General features: G+C 31.3%; 3 protein-coding genes and 2 non-coding genes across 5 annotated transcripts in view; 2 read left to right on the forward strand and 3 right to left on the reverse strand.

The window, feature by feature from the left end:
- Window positions 1-6855, forward strand: part of uzip (unzipped) — a 33847-nt gene extending 26992 nt beyond the window's left edge. The window contains exons 2-3 of the mRNA XM_068765003.1: window positions 3545-3755; window positions 3916-6855. Coding sequence (XP_068621104.1) covers window positions 3554-3755; window positions 3916-5084 — 1371 coding nt within the window. The 5' untranslated portion in view covers window positions 3545-3553 and the 3' untranslated portion in view covers window positions 5085-6855. The remainder of the gene's footprint in view (window positions 1-3544; window positions 3756-3915) is intronic.
- Miga (mitoguardin) overlaps window positions 1-13877 on the reverse strand; it is a 53881-nt gene extending 40004 nt beyond the window's left edge. The window contains exons 1-3 of the mRNA XM_068765338.1: window positions 13738-13877; window positions 13369-13525; window positions 13021-13158 (exon numbers count right to left, since the gene is read on the reverse strand). Of these exons, the coding sequence (XP_068621439.1) occupies window positions 13021-13158; window positions 13369-13525; window positions 13738-13836 (394 nt within the window). The 5' untranslated portion in view covers window positions 13837-13877. The remainder of the gene's footprint in view (window positions 1-13020; window positions 13159-13368; window positions 13526-13737) is intronic.
- TRNAP-AGG (transfer RNA proline (anticodon AGG)) lies at window positions 10973-11044 on the reverse strand. Its single transcript has one exon. It is a non-coding gene; the product is annotated as a tRNA-Pro (tRNA).
- On the reverse strand, window positions 11625-11696 carry TRNAP-UGG (transfer RNA proline (anticodon UGG)). The gene has a single exon. It is a non-coding gene; the product is annotated as a tRNA-Pro (tRNA).
- A 650-nt stretch (window positions 13878-14527) lies between the features above and the next one.
- Window positions 14528-17214, forward strand: Fbxo42 (F-box protein 42). The gene is made up of 3 exons (XM_068765168.1): window positions 14528-14862; window positions 15148-16355; window positions 16449-17214. Exons 1-3 carry the CDS (start codon window positions 14703-14705, stop codon window positions 16920-16922), a joined length of 1842 nt encoding a protein of 613 aa, XP_068621269.1. The 5' UTR covers window positions 14528-14702; the 3' UTR covers window positions 16923-17214.
- The last annotated feature ends 439 nt before the right edge of the window (window positions 17215-17653 follow it).

Here is a 17653-nt window from a genome sequence, read left to right on the forward strand (position 1 = left end):
TGGCAGGATTTTCTCAGGAGATCAGCATTCCGCGCCGATGGTAACTTACAACTTATAATGTTAAAATAATCGACGATTCAATAGTGCGTGTGAATACCGACTTGAATAAAAATATTTTAAATTTCAATTTAAACCACTACATTGGTAAGAACATTTTATTTGTCTCATTGCTTTCGCCACTTAACCGGATGACATAATCTGAGTATATGAAAGGTCGTATTGATAAAAAGAAGTCGTTGTGACGAAATTATACAGGAAGATGTAATTTATGATATTATATAATCCTTACAACTAGCATAACATATATTAGTGAACCGTGAACTTTGTCGTGTTCCTATTACAATTTGAAAAAGAAGACAGGTATTTTCTAACATAGAATTAAACTTATTTACATTTCATATCATACAAAGCACATGATGGTGTATAATTTAATATTTACCCTTTTTAAGGCCACTTCACAATTCTATATATAAACGTTTTATAATTAATGCTAACCAAACCGCTCATCCGAGTTTCAAGCCCTTCAAATGTCATCAGTCTTTATTTTTATAACAAGCAAATAAAGACCACCAAGTTCAGTATTTGATTAGGTCAAGTTCTTCTTTATATTAAGTGTAACTATTTAATATGCAGTTGTTTAAAATGACTTTTGTTCTTTTTTGCTTATCTACATCTAATTTTATGGTGGAATGATACACTGCACTATTAATGATACAATACAGAAGTGCATTTTTTAATTGCACCGTAACAGGCATTAACATTGAGAATGACGCAATATTCTAAAAAAGGACAACGCGAATTGGTACCAACAAAGTGACGCTAGTGTATTCATACATAACCTCCGCTTGGCCGTAACACATCGTAAACTTTATTACCTTAACGATAATGTTATTGTACAAAATAAATAACAGGTACATTGAACAACCTGACGTCATTCCATCCATTAACGGAGGACATATAGTTTGTTAGCAATTTTATTTTAAAGTATACAATGGTTAAACATTAAAAACTCCCACATTCCTAATTTATCATCCACCGCAAACATTTACGCAGACATTCGAACAGCGTTGCTTTAGTGAATAGGCAATGTGATGGGAAAAAGTGAGGAAACTCAGACGAGAGGTGTCCCTGTTGTTCAGAGCGGTGTTTCCCCTCGTCGCATCGAGCACTAGACAAGTGCGGGCCCGAGGTAACCCATTGTTTCGGAAGAAATGCGCAAGGGTGGAAAATCGAAATCAGCGTGGAAGCATTTGCCTATGCAACTCGCTGACAAATATTTTAAAAACTTCGTTCTCTACGTGTAAGTGCGGACTTAAAAAAAAAGAAACTCAATTGTTTCTAGAATATTTCATATTGTCATATCTTGGCATAAAATTGCGGATTTTTTAAAATTGTATACAAGCAGTACGTTGTTTTCTTAAAAAAAAAGAACCATATGTACTTATACTCGATTTTTCAGTGACACAATTTTTAAATTTTCTTATCAATTACTATGTACATATCTAATGTTACTCTACAATTTATTCACAATTAACAACGATAAATGAATTTACAGAGAAGAAACGGATTAGTAATTTTATATTTATAATCGCTGATTGTTCTGAAGACAAAACGTCCTTATAAAAATGTGTAGATACCCTATGACAGTGAACGACTTGACCCGAGAGCGTGACGTAACGAATTATAATAACAACCGTTTGTTAGCTACAAAATAAATGAGCTATTAACATGATATATTTAAAAAAACCTGTTAAATCGTGTGGGCCTTCGGATGTTTATGACGCTACGAGACGTATTATCTCCAAACTAAAATATTGTCGGTAAATCGAACAACAAACGAACGGAGCGACGGGATTTGTTGCGACAAATAGGCCGTGTCAATCCCCAATTGAACTTTTTAAATTTAATTTACTCCATTAATATTAACGATGAATTATTGTTTGAAATAACTAAGTGACAGATGTATTCAAACGCTTACATATAAGAGACCTATAGTCAGTCAATCTATGACATTGCTTGAGGCGTTTAAAAATAATATATTTACTAGCGACAGCAATTCGGCACCGCGTCAGTTAAGATTACTTTAAGCCGCTGCATTATATTCGTTGATAAAGGCATTAGGGACGACATGACGTTTGTATAACCTCGTTCAGTTAATATAGAAATTAAGACTTTATTCCTGTTTCTAACTAGCTGTCGTAATGTTGTAATAAATACTGTAATAAATAATCTTGCTTTATTACACATGCAAAGTTCATTTCTTGAGTTGTCGCGATATCCTTACGAATTCAAAAGTCATAACTTTATTAATGATATGATGAACTAATTTGTCTTTTTTCAAAACAGTACCTGTATGTTGTTGATATAAATTAAAATGCTTAATTATACATTATATACTGCCAAAGTAGACGGTGCTTGGTGATTATTTATCATTATCCATAGGTAGGAATTGGAAGAGTTAATTAATTTTAAATTTATTTAGCAAGGTTGGCAGCCTGTAATCTAGCTATTCTTATCAACACAACGATAAAAGAGGCATTCGTATAAAAATAACCAAAACAATCTTTTTTTAAGATCAAGCAGAGAGAGCATAAGCGTTTGTCATATTATGTATGAAGGACAATATTGGTTACAATTTGTTTGCGCAGTTCCGGAGCAATCAATTAAATAGATTGCTCCGGGCGCCAGAGCTATAGAACGGAGTTTGTTATGCGGATATAATACAAGCATTGAGAAATATTTCAAGGAATATTTTTAATACTTATAAAATTACTTTTTTAATTTTACATAAACATTAAAAAAACAATATCAATTACTTTGAAAAATACACGAATATAAAGGTTAAACATTTTAATTCCCTTAAAAATAAACAATGTAATTGTTACCATTTCGATCAAAAGGGTTATGCATTGGTAAATATTTAATTTTAATTATTTAACGTAACAAATAAATTGTCATAAATTCTTTATAAAAAAATAAGTCAACATCAAGACGAGCTTTTTATTTATTCTGATTTCTTCGTACCCCAATGAAGTAACGTCGTATCTGTTTACGTATTTAGACTCACGCGTGTAATAATATATAGTAAAAAAGTACTATAGCCATCCATTTTCATTAATTATTTTCTCTTCACCTTCACTCTATCATATCAACCTAATTTCCTTTGTCTGTTTTTACGTTATAGCAAGTCACCATTATCGATGTTTTTAAAGATTATTAAAAAAGATATATTTGCGAATTCGATTTACATGCAAATTTCCAAAGTCCACAAAAAATATATTTTCTAAAGTCTGATGAGGTCAAAGGCCTCCCTTAATGTACTCGAAAAGATAATACAACGGAGTTAACGCGGAATTTATTATAGGAGGGTGATGGAGATAACACACGGAATGCAGAAAAGCGGAACAATACTAAACACATTTTATATACACAAACCATTAAAATATCAAAACGAATCCACCGCACACTTAACATCATTTAAGAGCAAAATAAATTTAAACCATTACAAAATATTTCAATTAAAAATATTGTTTCTTTATTACAGGTACGAAGTATGAAGGAGATACGAAGTTATGCGAGAGGATGGTGGATGGTGTTAATTATAAGCATGCTAGCTGCGCCTGCGCAGTCAGATGCAGGAGTCAGCCTCTACAATGCAAAATTGAAGCAAATCGTTACATCGAGTACACTCAAATGGACAAATTTGAAAAAAGAAGCAATGGAAAACTACGTTATAGGTGCAGACTCTCCTCAAGGTGAGATACAATTCAATAAATATTACTAATTTAATTTTAGTCGTAATTTTTTTTGCTTATAACAAAACATAAAAAAGAGTTATATCTGAACGTTAGGCGCCCCAATCATCACTATCTTATACGACAATTGAATGAAGACTCATAGGTGACTTTGTTTCAGGGCCAATTTACCTTTGTCGGTCACGTCACGAAGGCGACATGCTATTAGGCCAATTGAGGCCCGACTATAAGTCGTGCGCAGTTGCTGGAACTAAGAGCTACGAGATTTTTGAAGTACTTGAAAATATTGAGAACGCATCGCTTCTGATTTGGAAGCCATGGGCCAAATACCATTCGAAACCGAGTGGCGCTATCACTATCGACTCCTCCCTTGACACAGTTTTAATCGGACGAATGAAGGCAGGTACTACATATTCACACTACATAGGAAGAATAAACTACGAAAGCACGATCGGACATTTGATCACTTTCGATGACCAAAATAATGAGCTGGTAGAAAACAGCGGAGAAATTCTTGTCGAAATAGAACCTATTAGTTATAAAATAGAAAATGTTCAGATGGATCCGGACACTGAACATATTCGTCAGACCGACCCTCAAGTATTAGAGGAACGTATCTTACGAAACGACGAAGAAACTGGCGCCACAGTGACAACAGAGATAGAGTACAAATACAATTACAGCTTGTCTTGGGGCCATGGCCACGGAATCGCTATTGGTTTAAATACTACCATCGTATTAGCTGATGGCACTATACTTCCTCAGCTGGAGTGGGCCAATCCATATACTGAGGAAAGAAAGGAACTTTATAAATTAGAGAAATACCTTGAACCTGGTACGGCATGCAATGTTACTTTTAGAGGTAACTACACAAACAAAGATGTACAATATACTGGAAAGTTAATTACGTATTACAAAGAAAATGATTCTCGGTCGCGACCAATGAGGGGCGAAAGAATTGAGAATACCGTGGAAGTAGAAGCGGTGTATGGTGAAATATACTACGTTGTGAATAACACGTTGGTGCCTACTACAACAACTACAACGACGACAACCACCACGACAACAACCACCCCACCACCACAAACCGCTCCGCCAGCACCAGAAGAGAACGACATCGCCAGTCCTATGAAAAAACTTAATTCAGGCGAAATTGACAGCAGCGACATGCTGGGAGACAGTAGTGAAGGTATGATCAAAGCTACTTCAACTAAAGAAGACAACATAAGTCGCTCGGTGGTTGGAGGTCTTGGAAGCAAACCAAACACAGCTACCACTCAAATAATAAGCTTCGCATTGTTCACCCCTGTATTCGCGCTTTTACTTTAAAATCACAAACGTAAAGAATAGTATTTGTTGTATATAGGTAAGAAAAAAATGAAATAGTTGCTTTGAAGTTTACATTGTAGTAATTGTCATCTAAGCTTAATGCTGTTGTTTTATGTTATATCATAAGCATATTGTACCCTAACGGGGTAGATTTGTATATAGATATTTTTTGTTTTCTTAACATTCCTGTTAAATAATTTCATTCCAATGTAAATTATTGAGCCAAAATTGAACAGAAGAGTGTAAATAAATTATGTATGTATATAGTTAAGGTTACAAAAGTCGCAGAGCGACGGTATGACACCCGGACGTTACAAATGTTGAAGTTGCCGAGGCACTAAAGAGCGATTGATAAAGACAACGTCACTGTTACCAATACAAAATATACTTAACGTACAGCCACATACAAAATACCTATATACTTACAGTTATATACTTGTAAAGAATGTACCCTTATTAATGGAGGAGGTATATTTTCACTTGAAAGCTAATCAATGTAATAAAAAAAGATATTTTACTAGCTTTGTTTCGAAAAAGCTATGAAACGTTTGTCGAGGATTCGTGCTGTCGTAAGTGCTTTAACTTCATTTTAAAATACATATATAAAATAAATTTAGATTGTAATAATGAAGTTTTTTTTAAACTTAATTTTTTTTCTGAATGTTTATTTAAATATTCTGGACAAAACAATATTTTTTTGATGTCCGCCATTTAATATTTTTTGTTCACAATAGATTTAAAGCCTGTTTAATTAAAAATATTGGGATATAACTTGTTACGCCAAGAGTATTTTCCTCATACCTCCTTGCTTAGTTTCGTAATTTAATTTGTTATTTTTAGTTTTAAGCAACAAGAGTTTAAATTCAGAATTAAAAGATATTACTATTTTAAAACTTATAACGTTAATGAATATTTATTATGTTTTATATAGAGTTAGTACCATAAGTTAAATGTATTATTACACGAAACATTTCAATGAAACTCAGTTATAACTTTGTTGGTTTTGCCAAAGCAATAGTTTTACTAAAACTAATTCAAAACATTTAACCTCTTTAAAATCTTTAACCCTTCGTCGAAATTGCAGTTAACAAGATTTTAACACACCGTGTTGAAACTAGTATAGATTGTAATGCTTAGCGTTCAGAAGGTTTGTAAAAATGGATGATATTTTTGTATGGGCATACTATGTAAGTGTTCGCTCTACAATTAAGTTGTTTAGTCATGTATTCATTGGAACTCATCATTAATTCCATTATTCGCTTGAAACCCATTTCAGTATTTCGTCACAAATTAGGATTTAGTATTCCATCTTAGATTTAAATAAAAAGAAATCTCATAATGTATCTAATTATGAAAAATAAATCCCACCTAGAAATATATTTATTGTATAAGGTTTAGGTTTTATTTGAACATACAGAAATACACTAAAGTATCATTTATTGTAACAATTAAAAAAAATTATATCAGCGACCAAATTCTTTTAAAGCATTCGCATTTGTTGTAAGATGTAAGAGATAATTACATATTTCATATATTTCTATGTATAGCAATAATCTAAAACGCATATGTGGCCTCCATTTTCAATATAAGGATTATAATTGCTTATCTTTCATGGTAGGTAGTGAATCTTCGGCGTTATGTTAAGTCGTATGTTGTTGTGTAACAAATCAAACTTTATATGTGAAAATTAATATCTTCGATGTCAAAATTGTTTTGCGAAGCATAATTGTGATGTTCCATGTAAGTTTGTTTTAATTCATTAAACTGTAATTAAAACAAAATTTGTTTTATTTTTAACGTTTCCACGTTTCTATGAATAATAGCTGATATGGTTCAAGGGGGCAGATGACGTTGTTAAGATCTTCGGATGCTGAATGTAAGCCACTTTCAACAGGTTCTATTAGAAAACTATGAATTAAAATGATAATGATTATAACGTGAATTATTGTTTTGTGATGGAACATCTCCATGATAATATTTACTAACAGATTGTCAACAAAACATCGGCGAAAATATAGTATTCGTAAGGTTGTAGAACATTCCGGAAAGAACCCGTGGTCATGCAACTCTAAAATCTATTATGAATAACAAGCCTTACTAAATAATACAAATAAAGATTAATTTGATGTTTTACTATAAAGTATTATATACTGATAATATTTTTTATATCTATGAATTTTATTCAGCGCTTAATCGAAATTAGTCTAAAACAGAAATACCTTTTTTTAACCTATTCAGATACAACAAAAGTTTTGGAAAACAATTCATTGTTATTTGCCAATAGGTCCGTTTGCTCCAATTTGATTTATAAAAACATAAAAACCCAGGTTATTGGCTCGATTACTATTTTTATAACAAATTATTACGATTTCTCGAATGAATTATATTAGTACGGATTCGTTCTCATAGCAACGTTAACCTCAGGTTATAATCCCCTGGACACAAAGTGGAAGATGAAGATTTATATCAAGTGATGAGAGGTTTTTGGTGCACCCACACGACAGGAATGACTTCTCGGATGTTTTCCCTCGACTTTTTCAGTCTCTGTCAGTTTTTAAAGTTCGTCATTACTGGTTATGTGAAAAAAAAGAAAAACCGGCAGTGGTTTGGCACCCAGCGACGTCTAATTCTGCCGTCAAATATTATAAGATATCTTATGCTCAGAATACATGCAGAAAAGCGTTCGCATTTGCATTTTAAGACGTAACATCACATCGTATACATAAGCCGTATCGCTTATAATTAAGTGTGACACCTAGGATATCTCATCTTTTTAATGCTAAAAACTATATACTTATTATAACAAAATTCGTGTTTATCTCAGCAATATTAAACCTAATATTAACAAAATCGATCGTATGCTTTGGTAACAGACCTTAATAGTGGATTTTTTTTGTGATTTGTTTGTGATGGTTTTTCATTTTAATATTGTGGTATTCAATCTCATAAAGCGATCCAATATTATTCACATGTAACCTTTGTCATTTTATGGCATAGTTTAGATTATTTATAGCAGCCGACATGTTGCCCGAACAACGTGGATTAGAAATAACACAAGAGAATATTTAATACAAGATTCTCATAACAGTTTTGGGGGGAATCAGAATTTCAAGTGTGTTTATTTTCATCTTACAAACTTCTTTAAAAATTTATTCATCTACAGACATTGTTATGTCTATGACCTTTCCTTTTTCTTTTGGCGTTATAATTAAAGCTAATAATAAGATCATTGTGAAAATAATCCAAACTTTATTAATAAATTAAAATATAAAAAATGTGTATTCCAACACAAAAATTCTCATCTCTATAGAGATTCAACATATTAGCATATGTAAAAAAAACCGTAATGTAACTGGAAACCAAAAGCCAATCCATAGTTATAAACAAAACAAATAATATCTATATTATAAATATAATATTTTTTTTTATTATTGAATCTACATAGTAATAATTAAATTTCAATAATTTAACTACATCATTTTCAAATTACGAGTTAAATTTGTTTAACCTGCTTACCCCTTCTTACCTTAAATCTAGATTTCTTGTCTTATGTGACTCACGTGATATGTTACTTAGATCATCTGGGAACTTTTAATTGACTATGCCTAGTCATTCTACTACATTTATGAAAGAATCTTTTACTGTTATCGCCATCAGGTTATGGAATAAGCTACCAGAATTAATAAAATACACTAAATCGTTGTCAGCATTCAAAAAAATGGTATAATGCACACTTCCTTAGCCTTTAAAATAGGATATTGTGTAGCATTTGTCATTTAACCGTATTTATGTAATATCTTTTTCAAGTAAATATATATACATACGTTTATATGTATATATAAGGATTTTTGAATACGTGTATATGTGTATAGTAATTGTATGTATGTTTATGTGTATGTGTGCATACTAATGTATTAGAGGGACCGGAAAGTAATGTCGCTTTCTTGAGTTAAATTCACACGACTACATTTTTAACAAGTTTTTTATTTCTAATAAGCAATATATTCGCCTTCGTTATCAACAACCTTGCCACCTAGTATAAAAATTTTCAATGCCGGAGCGGTAAAAATCAATCGGTTTTTCTGTAAAATATGTCTGAAATGACATAAAATGTATGTACACGCTAAATTGCCCTATTCTTCAAGTCTCTCATCTACATTCAAAAGTCGTCTCGTAGAGATCGCCTCGAGCAATAAGACCGCTTTTTGTACCTCTGTATAAATTGTTTCTTTTTTATTTATTTATTATCTATAGTGTACAATAAAGTGTAAATATGTAAATAATAAATTCGAAACATAAATGATGTCTCAAAACGCCAATCGACGTAAATTCGTCTTTACAATCCTTCAATTCAGTACACTTAGGTTGATAGCGAGCGAGTGCTTTGAGTTTTACACAAATAGGAAGTGATCCTTTCACCCGCATCGTTCCCTTCCCTTTGTGGCGACGTCTAGCTGGGTCTAGCTCAAAGCCACGCGACTGGAAGAACTTTAATTATTACCGACTCCGGAGGGCGGGAGTGCGGCGGCACTCCTTGATCTGGCCTTTGCTTCTTTTCATTTCGTTCTATGGAAAGTGACATTTAACTGAATGCAACAAACTAATTAATAAAAAATAAGTAACACATAACGTGTTCATAAATCGTTCGAAAATTATGTTATCATCATAATATAGTATAGTTACTTTTAATATAGTTACATTCGAAAGTAACATATTTGTATCAACATATTCCTGAATGAGAATGGGTGAGAGCCAATAAATTATATACACCTGTATGCAGGTAGACTAGATAAATCCCTATTATATATAAGTAACTCATTTGATATTGAACAAAACTGACTTTTAGGAAACTATTTAGATACATATTTCTTAAAAATCCGTTTATAAATATACATACATTCGATTTTAAACCTGAGTTAGACTGGGGCATTTGCAAATTGCGCGGGTGCGAAATATCCAATTTCAAATAATATACCTCAATTAATACTTTAACGCTGTAATAAAATAAAATAAAATCCTAATAATTCTTCTTTTCAATTTATATTAACTTTTATTTTTATTTTTTATAAAAAAAAGAAATCAATGCATGATTAGTATATAGTAATTTTTTATTTGAATTTGAAATCAAAATTCTGACACCGAACACCCTATATACACTCTTGTATATTAATATTACATATTAAACGTAGGTACAAACATATTAGAAAAATATAATTTAATATACAATAATACACGGTATATATAAAAATTGTATTCACGTAATAAGAAACGCTATTATTAAAATATAATAAATAAATGTTATAAAACGTTCAGAACATTTAGCGGACTACAAGAAAAGCATACATACTGTTTCCTTAGATATAATTACCCGATGACGTATGGACTAGTAAAACGAACACTTTTATCATGAAACAGTTTAACAATTTATGCTATTAGTTTAGAAGGCCAAATTGTGGCCTGGCGTGGATATAAAATATTAGATTTTTATTGCGCTAGGTTTAGTACGTGCTTCACATATTACCTACCAGATATGGTCAAAGCTTGAATGCTAGGAATTCGTTTGCCTGCACACTGATGAAACGGTTTCTATAAACTTTCCTAGTTTATTCAATGTTCAGTTCACCAATTTTTTAACATTTGTGTTATATACTACGAGTATGTATGAATTTAACGGGACATTTAAAATTATATTATAAACTTGTTTTACTTTTGCAATTACCTACAATATTTAAAAGATTTTTGCTTACAAAATTCTTTCATTTCTGGCAGATATTACTTTTAAACGAGGATACAATTAACATTATATGCTTAATCCATGGTATTATCAATTTAACTATACCAAATTTCAACACTTTAGACTAAAGTTTTAAAAAAAAATAATAAAAATTGGGCTCGTCCGGGATTTGAACCCGGGACCTCTCGCACCCTAAGCGAAAATCATACCCCTAGACCAACGAGCCGATAGTGAACAAATTGAAATTAAGGTACTTATTTAATTTTTTTTTATCAAAAACAAATATTCTTATTTTGTTATCATTAAAGTTTCTTTTTTTTTCAGAAGCCTTAGTTTTAAACAATCCCGGCAACATGTCACTCGGTCACACTGAAGGCGCAAAGAAGGGTAAAGGAGGCATGCGGCTCTGTGGGACCTTATCACGGAGTATCCCATTGTTTTGAATGAGGTCATAATACAAAGCAAAGCTTGCCTTGGTAAGGATTCGTACGACTCATTTTACTATTGTCAACCAAGAAAATAACACCTGTGCCAGATATTGTACCACGTATTCGCAATTTTCAAAAATTTTCTTCGACGCTTTTTAATTTTTTTATTTCAGTAAAATAGAAAGATGTTATTTTCACTGATAATGATAAAATTTTAAATATTAAACAAGATTAATAAAAAAAATTTATCGATTGAATGCATCACAATATTTTTTAATTGTCTATTAAAAATTAATTTTCTATTTATAAATGCATAAATAATACTCACTTCAAAAATGTTACCTAAAAATAATTCTAGAATTAATTGCAAAAAGAATTGGGCTCGTCCGGGATTTGAACCCGGGACCTCTCGCACCCAAAGCGAGAATCATACCCCTAGACCAACGAGCCACGCAGGCTTTTGATGGATTTAAGCATTTAATACTGTATCTGTATCTGTACTTACATTGTATGTAATATAAATAATAATGTTTTGATAATTTTTTTTTTAAATTTCCACCTCCAATAAAACTTGTAAATCTGCTCAGCTATGTCGATTACATTAATTCGTCTAAAGGGCCCATTTCTGATTCGATCACGTAAAGAAATCTCGGCAACGCCTCCTTCATAGTCAATATTTGAGTTTAACCTTTGATGCCAAAATAAACGTCTGATTGACAGACGATGAACTTTGAGCAACGGCTGAAGTGCAACAGGACTTACGCACCACGTGACTGTGGGAACTTTCCACATAGTGTTTCGGCCTCAGGACGGTGCACCGTTTACACCAGGTGTGATTGTTTTGTAGGTAGTGGCATCTACAATAAATGAATTTGTGTGTTGACCGGTAAAGTCAAATTAATATATAGTTGCTCGTTTGAATACAGCTTTGTAGTTTCACTTTATAAATAATTCCCGCAAGTGAACAAAAAGCTACGTAACTTTGACAAGTATGGTTCAATTATGCAATCTATTTCACAAACAAGACTTTTACTTCATTTTGGATTGAGGATCTCTCTACACCTAAGGTTCTCCACACCTAATATGCCAATGAACTTTGTCAGAGCTAACGGATTTGAATACAAAATCGTCCTGATTTACGTCGCAGTTTATACCCGGTAAGCATAGTTGTACACCTGCTAATTTATATTGTATGAATGTTATATTTTGAGCAGATTATAATTTTCTATCAATTTCATTATCTGTAGAATCTATTACTTATATTTAAAATTTTAGATTTAATAAATTACTAACAGATGTTTTATCTATAATAATATCATGTTTACGTGTAAATTTTACTAACTTTAAGTTTAAAAAGTATTTGAATTGGGAATCGTTAATGAAAAATCAGTGTCATGTTGTTCCTACAAAATATTGTTGTATCATCGCAACTCGTACGAACACGTGATGTTATAAAGTTTTAAGTAACAAACAATTTTATTTGCATGCCATCTAGGAAATATACAGAATACTAAGAAGCATTAAGTAAATACAGAGTAATAAATAGTTTAGCTACTCGTCAAGAGATGGCGCTGTAAAATTTTTAACAAAGTGTTACCTTTACTTTATAAAAAGTTTATATTTTTAAAATTTTATAGTTTTCAGAGTAAGAACTACTACTTGAAAAGGTGTCGCTAATGTAAATTTTAGACCTATAATATTTAGACGGAAAATAAAAATGTTGAAATTGAAGAATTATATATTATAGTATATGAAGAATTATATATGTACTTACCCATCACACCTAATTGTTGCGGTGATAGAGGTGCTGCGTCACCTCCACCAGAACCAACAGATCCTGACGCTAAGGAGAGACGTTCACTGAATCCCAAAGGGCTGCTGCGGCCACAACTGCTAGCAGCTGACCCCATTCCTGAATAAATGCATGGGTTTTAAAAGGTAAACAATAGCTTTTTTTTCATTCTGTTATCATGAGTACAGAATTTACATTTTTTAACAATAAAAAGAATAAGCTAAGTTCATAAAATTTATTACCTTTTTCCTCATTACAATCTTGTACTTAAAAACTAAATGTGGAATTACCAGCATATAAGATTGTTATAAAATTTATAAACTTATTTACCTCCATTTGGACTCCTCATTCTAGAAATTCTCTTATTTAAGGCTCTTTGAATTCTCGGATTCATAATTGGTTTTGCACGTCGCCGTGCTAAATATCTTGATAATACACCAACTACAATTGCACTCGTTCCAACTACTCCTATGCTCCATAACACAACCTAAAATTTACAATCTTGTTACAATCAGTATAATTTTGTATTTATATGTAATAAAATATTTATGTAAAAGTGAAATCTTTTAGACACAAATAAGAACGTAATTCGATATGTGAAATTATGATTATCCTGGCGTAATAGATTCTAAAAAAATCATTTATTAATATGAATTCCAGTTAAATCTTATCATCACTTATCACAACAATAATAATGACCTTTTGTGAAGTAGAAAGCTGAATTTTGTACGTAAACGCTTGTTGTATATGTTTCAATTTATCCAGTATTGGTCTGGTTTGTATTAAATGTTGCATCATTAACAATTTTATTTATAAATATCTACTTTTGTCACTATTTACATGTAACACACAATTCTAGTTAAGGTTATCTGTCAAATATATATGTGACGCAACCTCTCACTAGTATTATAAGATCTTAATTTTTGTCATTTATTTTAAAGGAAATAATATTTAGCCACAAGAAATATTAGTTTCAAAGTAGATCAGTCAACATTATTTTAAATCTCTAAAGGTGCAGCATAAGAAAAGTCACTGTTTAAACATTCGCGGGGAAAGATACGAAGGCGTTCAGAAACAAATTAACTGTGATAGAACTAGATATTCCAAAATTTGTTATTTTGAATTATTTAATTTCTGTTTGTTTATAATTGACAAATTGAATAAAACAGTTGCTAAAAGAAAATTAGCAGTGTGAATTATGGACGTTCTTTTATTTAGATGAAATTTAATTAGAAAAATTTTAACTGGAGACAAACTGGTTTAATTATTTAAAATGAGCTATTCGAAAAAAAAAATAGAGCAGATTAAAACTGAAAATATATTTTTTTACAATAGAACGAAGCATCTATAAATACTACTACTAATATTATTGACAAAGAATTAAAAATTATTGCATTTTCTTTAAAATCTTTTGGACTTTATCGGAGTGTTGTGAATGTGAAATGTCAATTTTTGCAAATTTAAAAATTCATACTAGGTGACATTTTATTGTCATATTCTTGATCGACAGAATCAACAATGTTTTAAAAACGGTACAGGCCGCTCAATACTCTAAGCAATTGAAATTTTCACTTCAATATAATTACAGCTAAAGCATCTTAATAAAGATGAATGATTGATTGTTTTCAAATAGTGAATTAAATGCACGATATGCTGTAGGCAAAATGGAGCTAATAAATCAATCATTGCGCCATGAAACTTTATTAATAACAGTCGAAGATCTTCCAGATGAAGTATTAGAATTTATTTTAGGCTTCTTACATCCATATAAAGACCTACAAAATTGTATGACTGTTTGTAAAAGATGGTGTCTTTGTGCTAAAAGTAAGTATGACCCAATTAATATTTATTATTTTTTTTAGCCTAGCATATTAGCTCTTTATATATAATATATATATTAGTTATATATAGTTATGTTATTCTTGTGCTATATGAAATATAAATAATAAGGTCAATAATTTTTTTAAGCTTTATATTTATTTGTCATTAACATTTAAAAGACAATGGGTATGAGAAGAATTCTTCACATCCAGTAACTCAATAAATGCAAAGACTGTTTTATTGATTTTATTGACGGTTTTAATAAATCATTCAATATTTTCTTTTCAGATGTTTTCAGAAAAACATCTATTAAGCTAATTAAAGCAATTGCAGAATTTAATATATCATGGAAAAATGTTACCTCAACAGATATAGTACCAACTATAACAAAACGATTCTCCCATGCGGCTTGTATTCTTGATAATAATATGTACATTTTTGGAGGATGTACTACAAATGCTACTTCATTTAATGATCTATGGATGTTTGACTTGTCTAAAAGACTATGGAATAGGCCTTTAGCAACAGGCACTTATCCTGTACCAAAAGCATACACATCTATGGTCAGCTATAAGAATTGCTTAATTGTTTTTGGTGGATGGACATATCCGTCTCTTTCACAATACTACCAGAATGTCACTATGTTTAACGACATACATTTTTATTGTGTGAACACAAACAAATGGATTCTTATCAATGCTTCCAATCCACCTCCTCAAATGGCTGGACATTCAGCTTGTATAAAAGGTGATGAGATGATAGTATTTGGAGGGCTAATGATGCCTGCAGCACAAAACTATCAGATACAGTGTTCAAATGATATCTGGGTGCTGGATTTAATTACATTTAGTTGGAGAAAGCAACCAACAACTAGATCAAAACCCTCACCACGCTATGCACAATCAGTTATAAGTTTGGACTCTGAAAGGCTAATGCTCTTAGGTGGAGTCCAAACATTGCACAACCGTTATGTTTATAGTGACTGTTGGATTTTAACCATGAGTGGTCCAACCTGGACATGGAAGGAGGTTGCTGTAAAAAATAAGGAATGGGCTTCTGCTAATATATGGTGTAATCCTGCCTGCAGGGTTGGTGATAAAGTTGTCAGTCTTAGTAGAAGTCGGAATGGCTGGAATGGTGCCAAACCATTAGTAACTTCCGCTGTTAGGCTATCTGCTCTGAATAGACCTGAAAATGCAGCTGTGTCTGTACGAGTAGAACAAATTTTGCAAAGACCTTTAGATAGAGATCAAAATATAAATGGGAGACGTGGTGTTCTGCCTAGACAACCCATTGTAAGGCAAGCACCCATTAATATTATGGCTGAGCCTGTTGCTGGACCAAGTAATGAGCAAGCAATGGACAGAAATGTTACTAATGAAAATGCTGGTCTAGATTTAAATCAAATGGCAGGCTCCAGTTCAGATTTAAAACAGAATAATAATATTATTGATTTAAACAAAAATGATTCAGCTATGAGAAAAAATAAAATAAAGGTAGGTATATGCAGAGGTAGTAGAAGTAGAAAAGAAATGAAAATAGAAGTAGAAACATAAAAGGAGTTTAATTTGTTTTATTTTTTTTTTCAGAACAAAGGAATGAAAATTGTAAGACAATTACAAGATGCAAATAAATATAGGATGGCTGCATTTGCATGTGATGCTGGAGCAAACAATATTCCGAACGAAAATGATCTCATAAATCAACGACAAATAGCTCATTTAGAAAACAGATTACAACCAAATCCGCCAATACCAGATAACCAGAATAGACCGCCAGTAGTGAAAAAAGTAAAAAGAAATACACTCACAATGCATGTACTTGACATATCCACTGTTCTTAATGAAAACTCCTCAAATTATGTTTCTTGGTTATGTCCTCGATTAGGAGAAATGAATGGTGCTCCTGAAGAGTTAGTAATGTATTCCTTGCTAAAAGGGAATGGTGAGCTCATTATGTTTGGAGGTGTACATAATGATATCAGTATAGTGAACTATGCTGAACATCAAAATATGTATTCAAATTCATTACACTTTATTACAGCTCCAAGAGATATAATATAAATTGTAATTATATTTGTGTATATGTAAATGTTATGTTATTAAATTTGTATGTATTTGTATAGTATACTTACATAATGTAATATTTCTATTGCAGCATTCAAATATATTTTATGGCTATTGCTCAAATCAAAGATATGTTGTCTCAAAAAGGTAGCTGCCAAGTGTTTACAATGTAATAATTTATTTTACTAATGGTTGCATGCTTCAATGTATAACATTATTTTTTGTACTAAATACCTAACAATGTATTGAGTGCTTCTAAAATTATCTTGATCTGTAAAACATAAGTTTTTGTGCTCTTAAAAAGAAAAGAAAAACAAAACTTAAAAATCTAAAACAAAACTGAATGTCTAAATAAAATTTGAAAGTTTATTTTATTTATTTCCATTAACAAAACAATTTATATCAACTATAAGAAATTAGTCAAGACTTAATATTGAGTATTTCACTGCAAGCATTGAATAATAATGAAGTTATTAATCTTAATACTGTAGACATTGTGTGATAGAAGTTAAATAAATGTAATACGAAAGGTTCATGTTTATTCATCATATAATCCAGATTGTGGATTGGGTTTTAAGCATGTTTGACAAAAATTGATCTCCTTCATATAAATACATAATGCAAAACAGGGCAAATACAAACAAATGTTAACAGTTGTTCCAGTGACTGTGATGAAGAAAAGAAATAAGTTAATCTTGGTAATATTTAAAATTTGTGTAAACATCCAC

This window comes from Battus philenor, unplaced genomic scaffold (genome assembly GCF_028537555.1).
Source record: "Battus philenor isolate CCGP_79_NKW_IND1 unplaced genomic scaffold, ilBatPhil1.0.hap1 SCAF_2, whole genome shotgun sequence".
NCBI classification, from domain to species: domain Eukaryota; kingdom Metazoa; phylum Arthropoda; class Insecta; order Lepidoptera; family Papilionidae; genus Battus; species Battus philenor.

Coding starts and splice junctions, on each gene's coding strand:
- Fbxo42 (XM_068765168.1), top strand. CDS start 14,703: ATGGAGCTAATAAATCAATCATTGCGCCATGAAACTTTATTAATAACA. Junction 14,863..15,147: donor ATGGTGTCTTTGTGCTAAAA/GTAAGTATGACC, acceptor TTTTCTTTTCAG/ATGTTTTCAGAAAAACATCT. Junction 16,356..16,448: donor TGAGAAAAAATAAAATAAAG/GTAGGTATATGC, acceptor TTTTTTTTTCAG/AACAAAGGAATGAAAATTGT.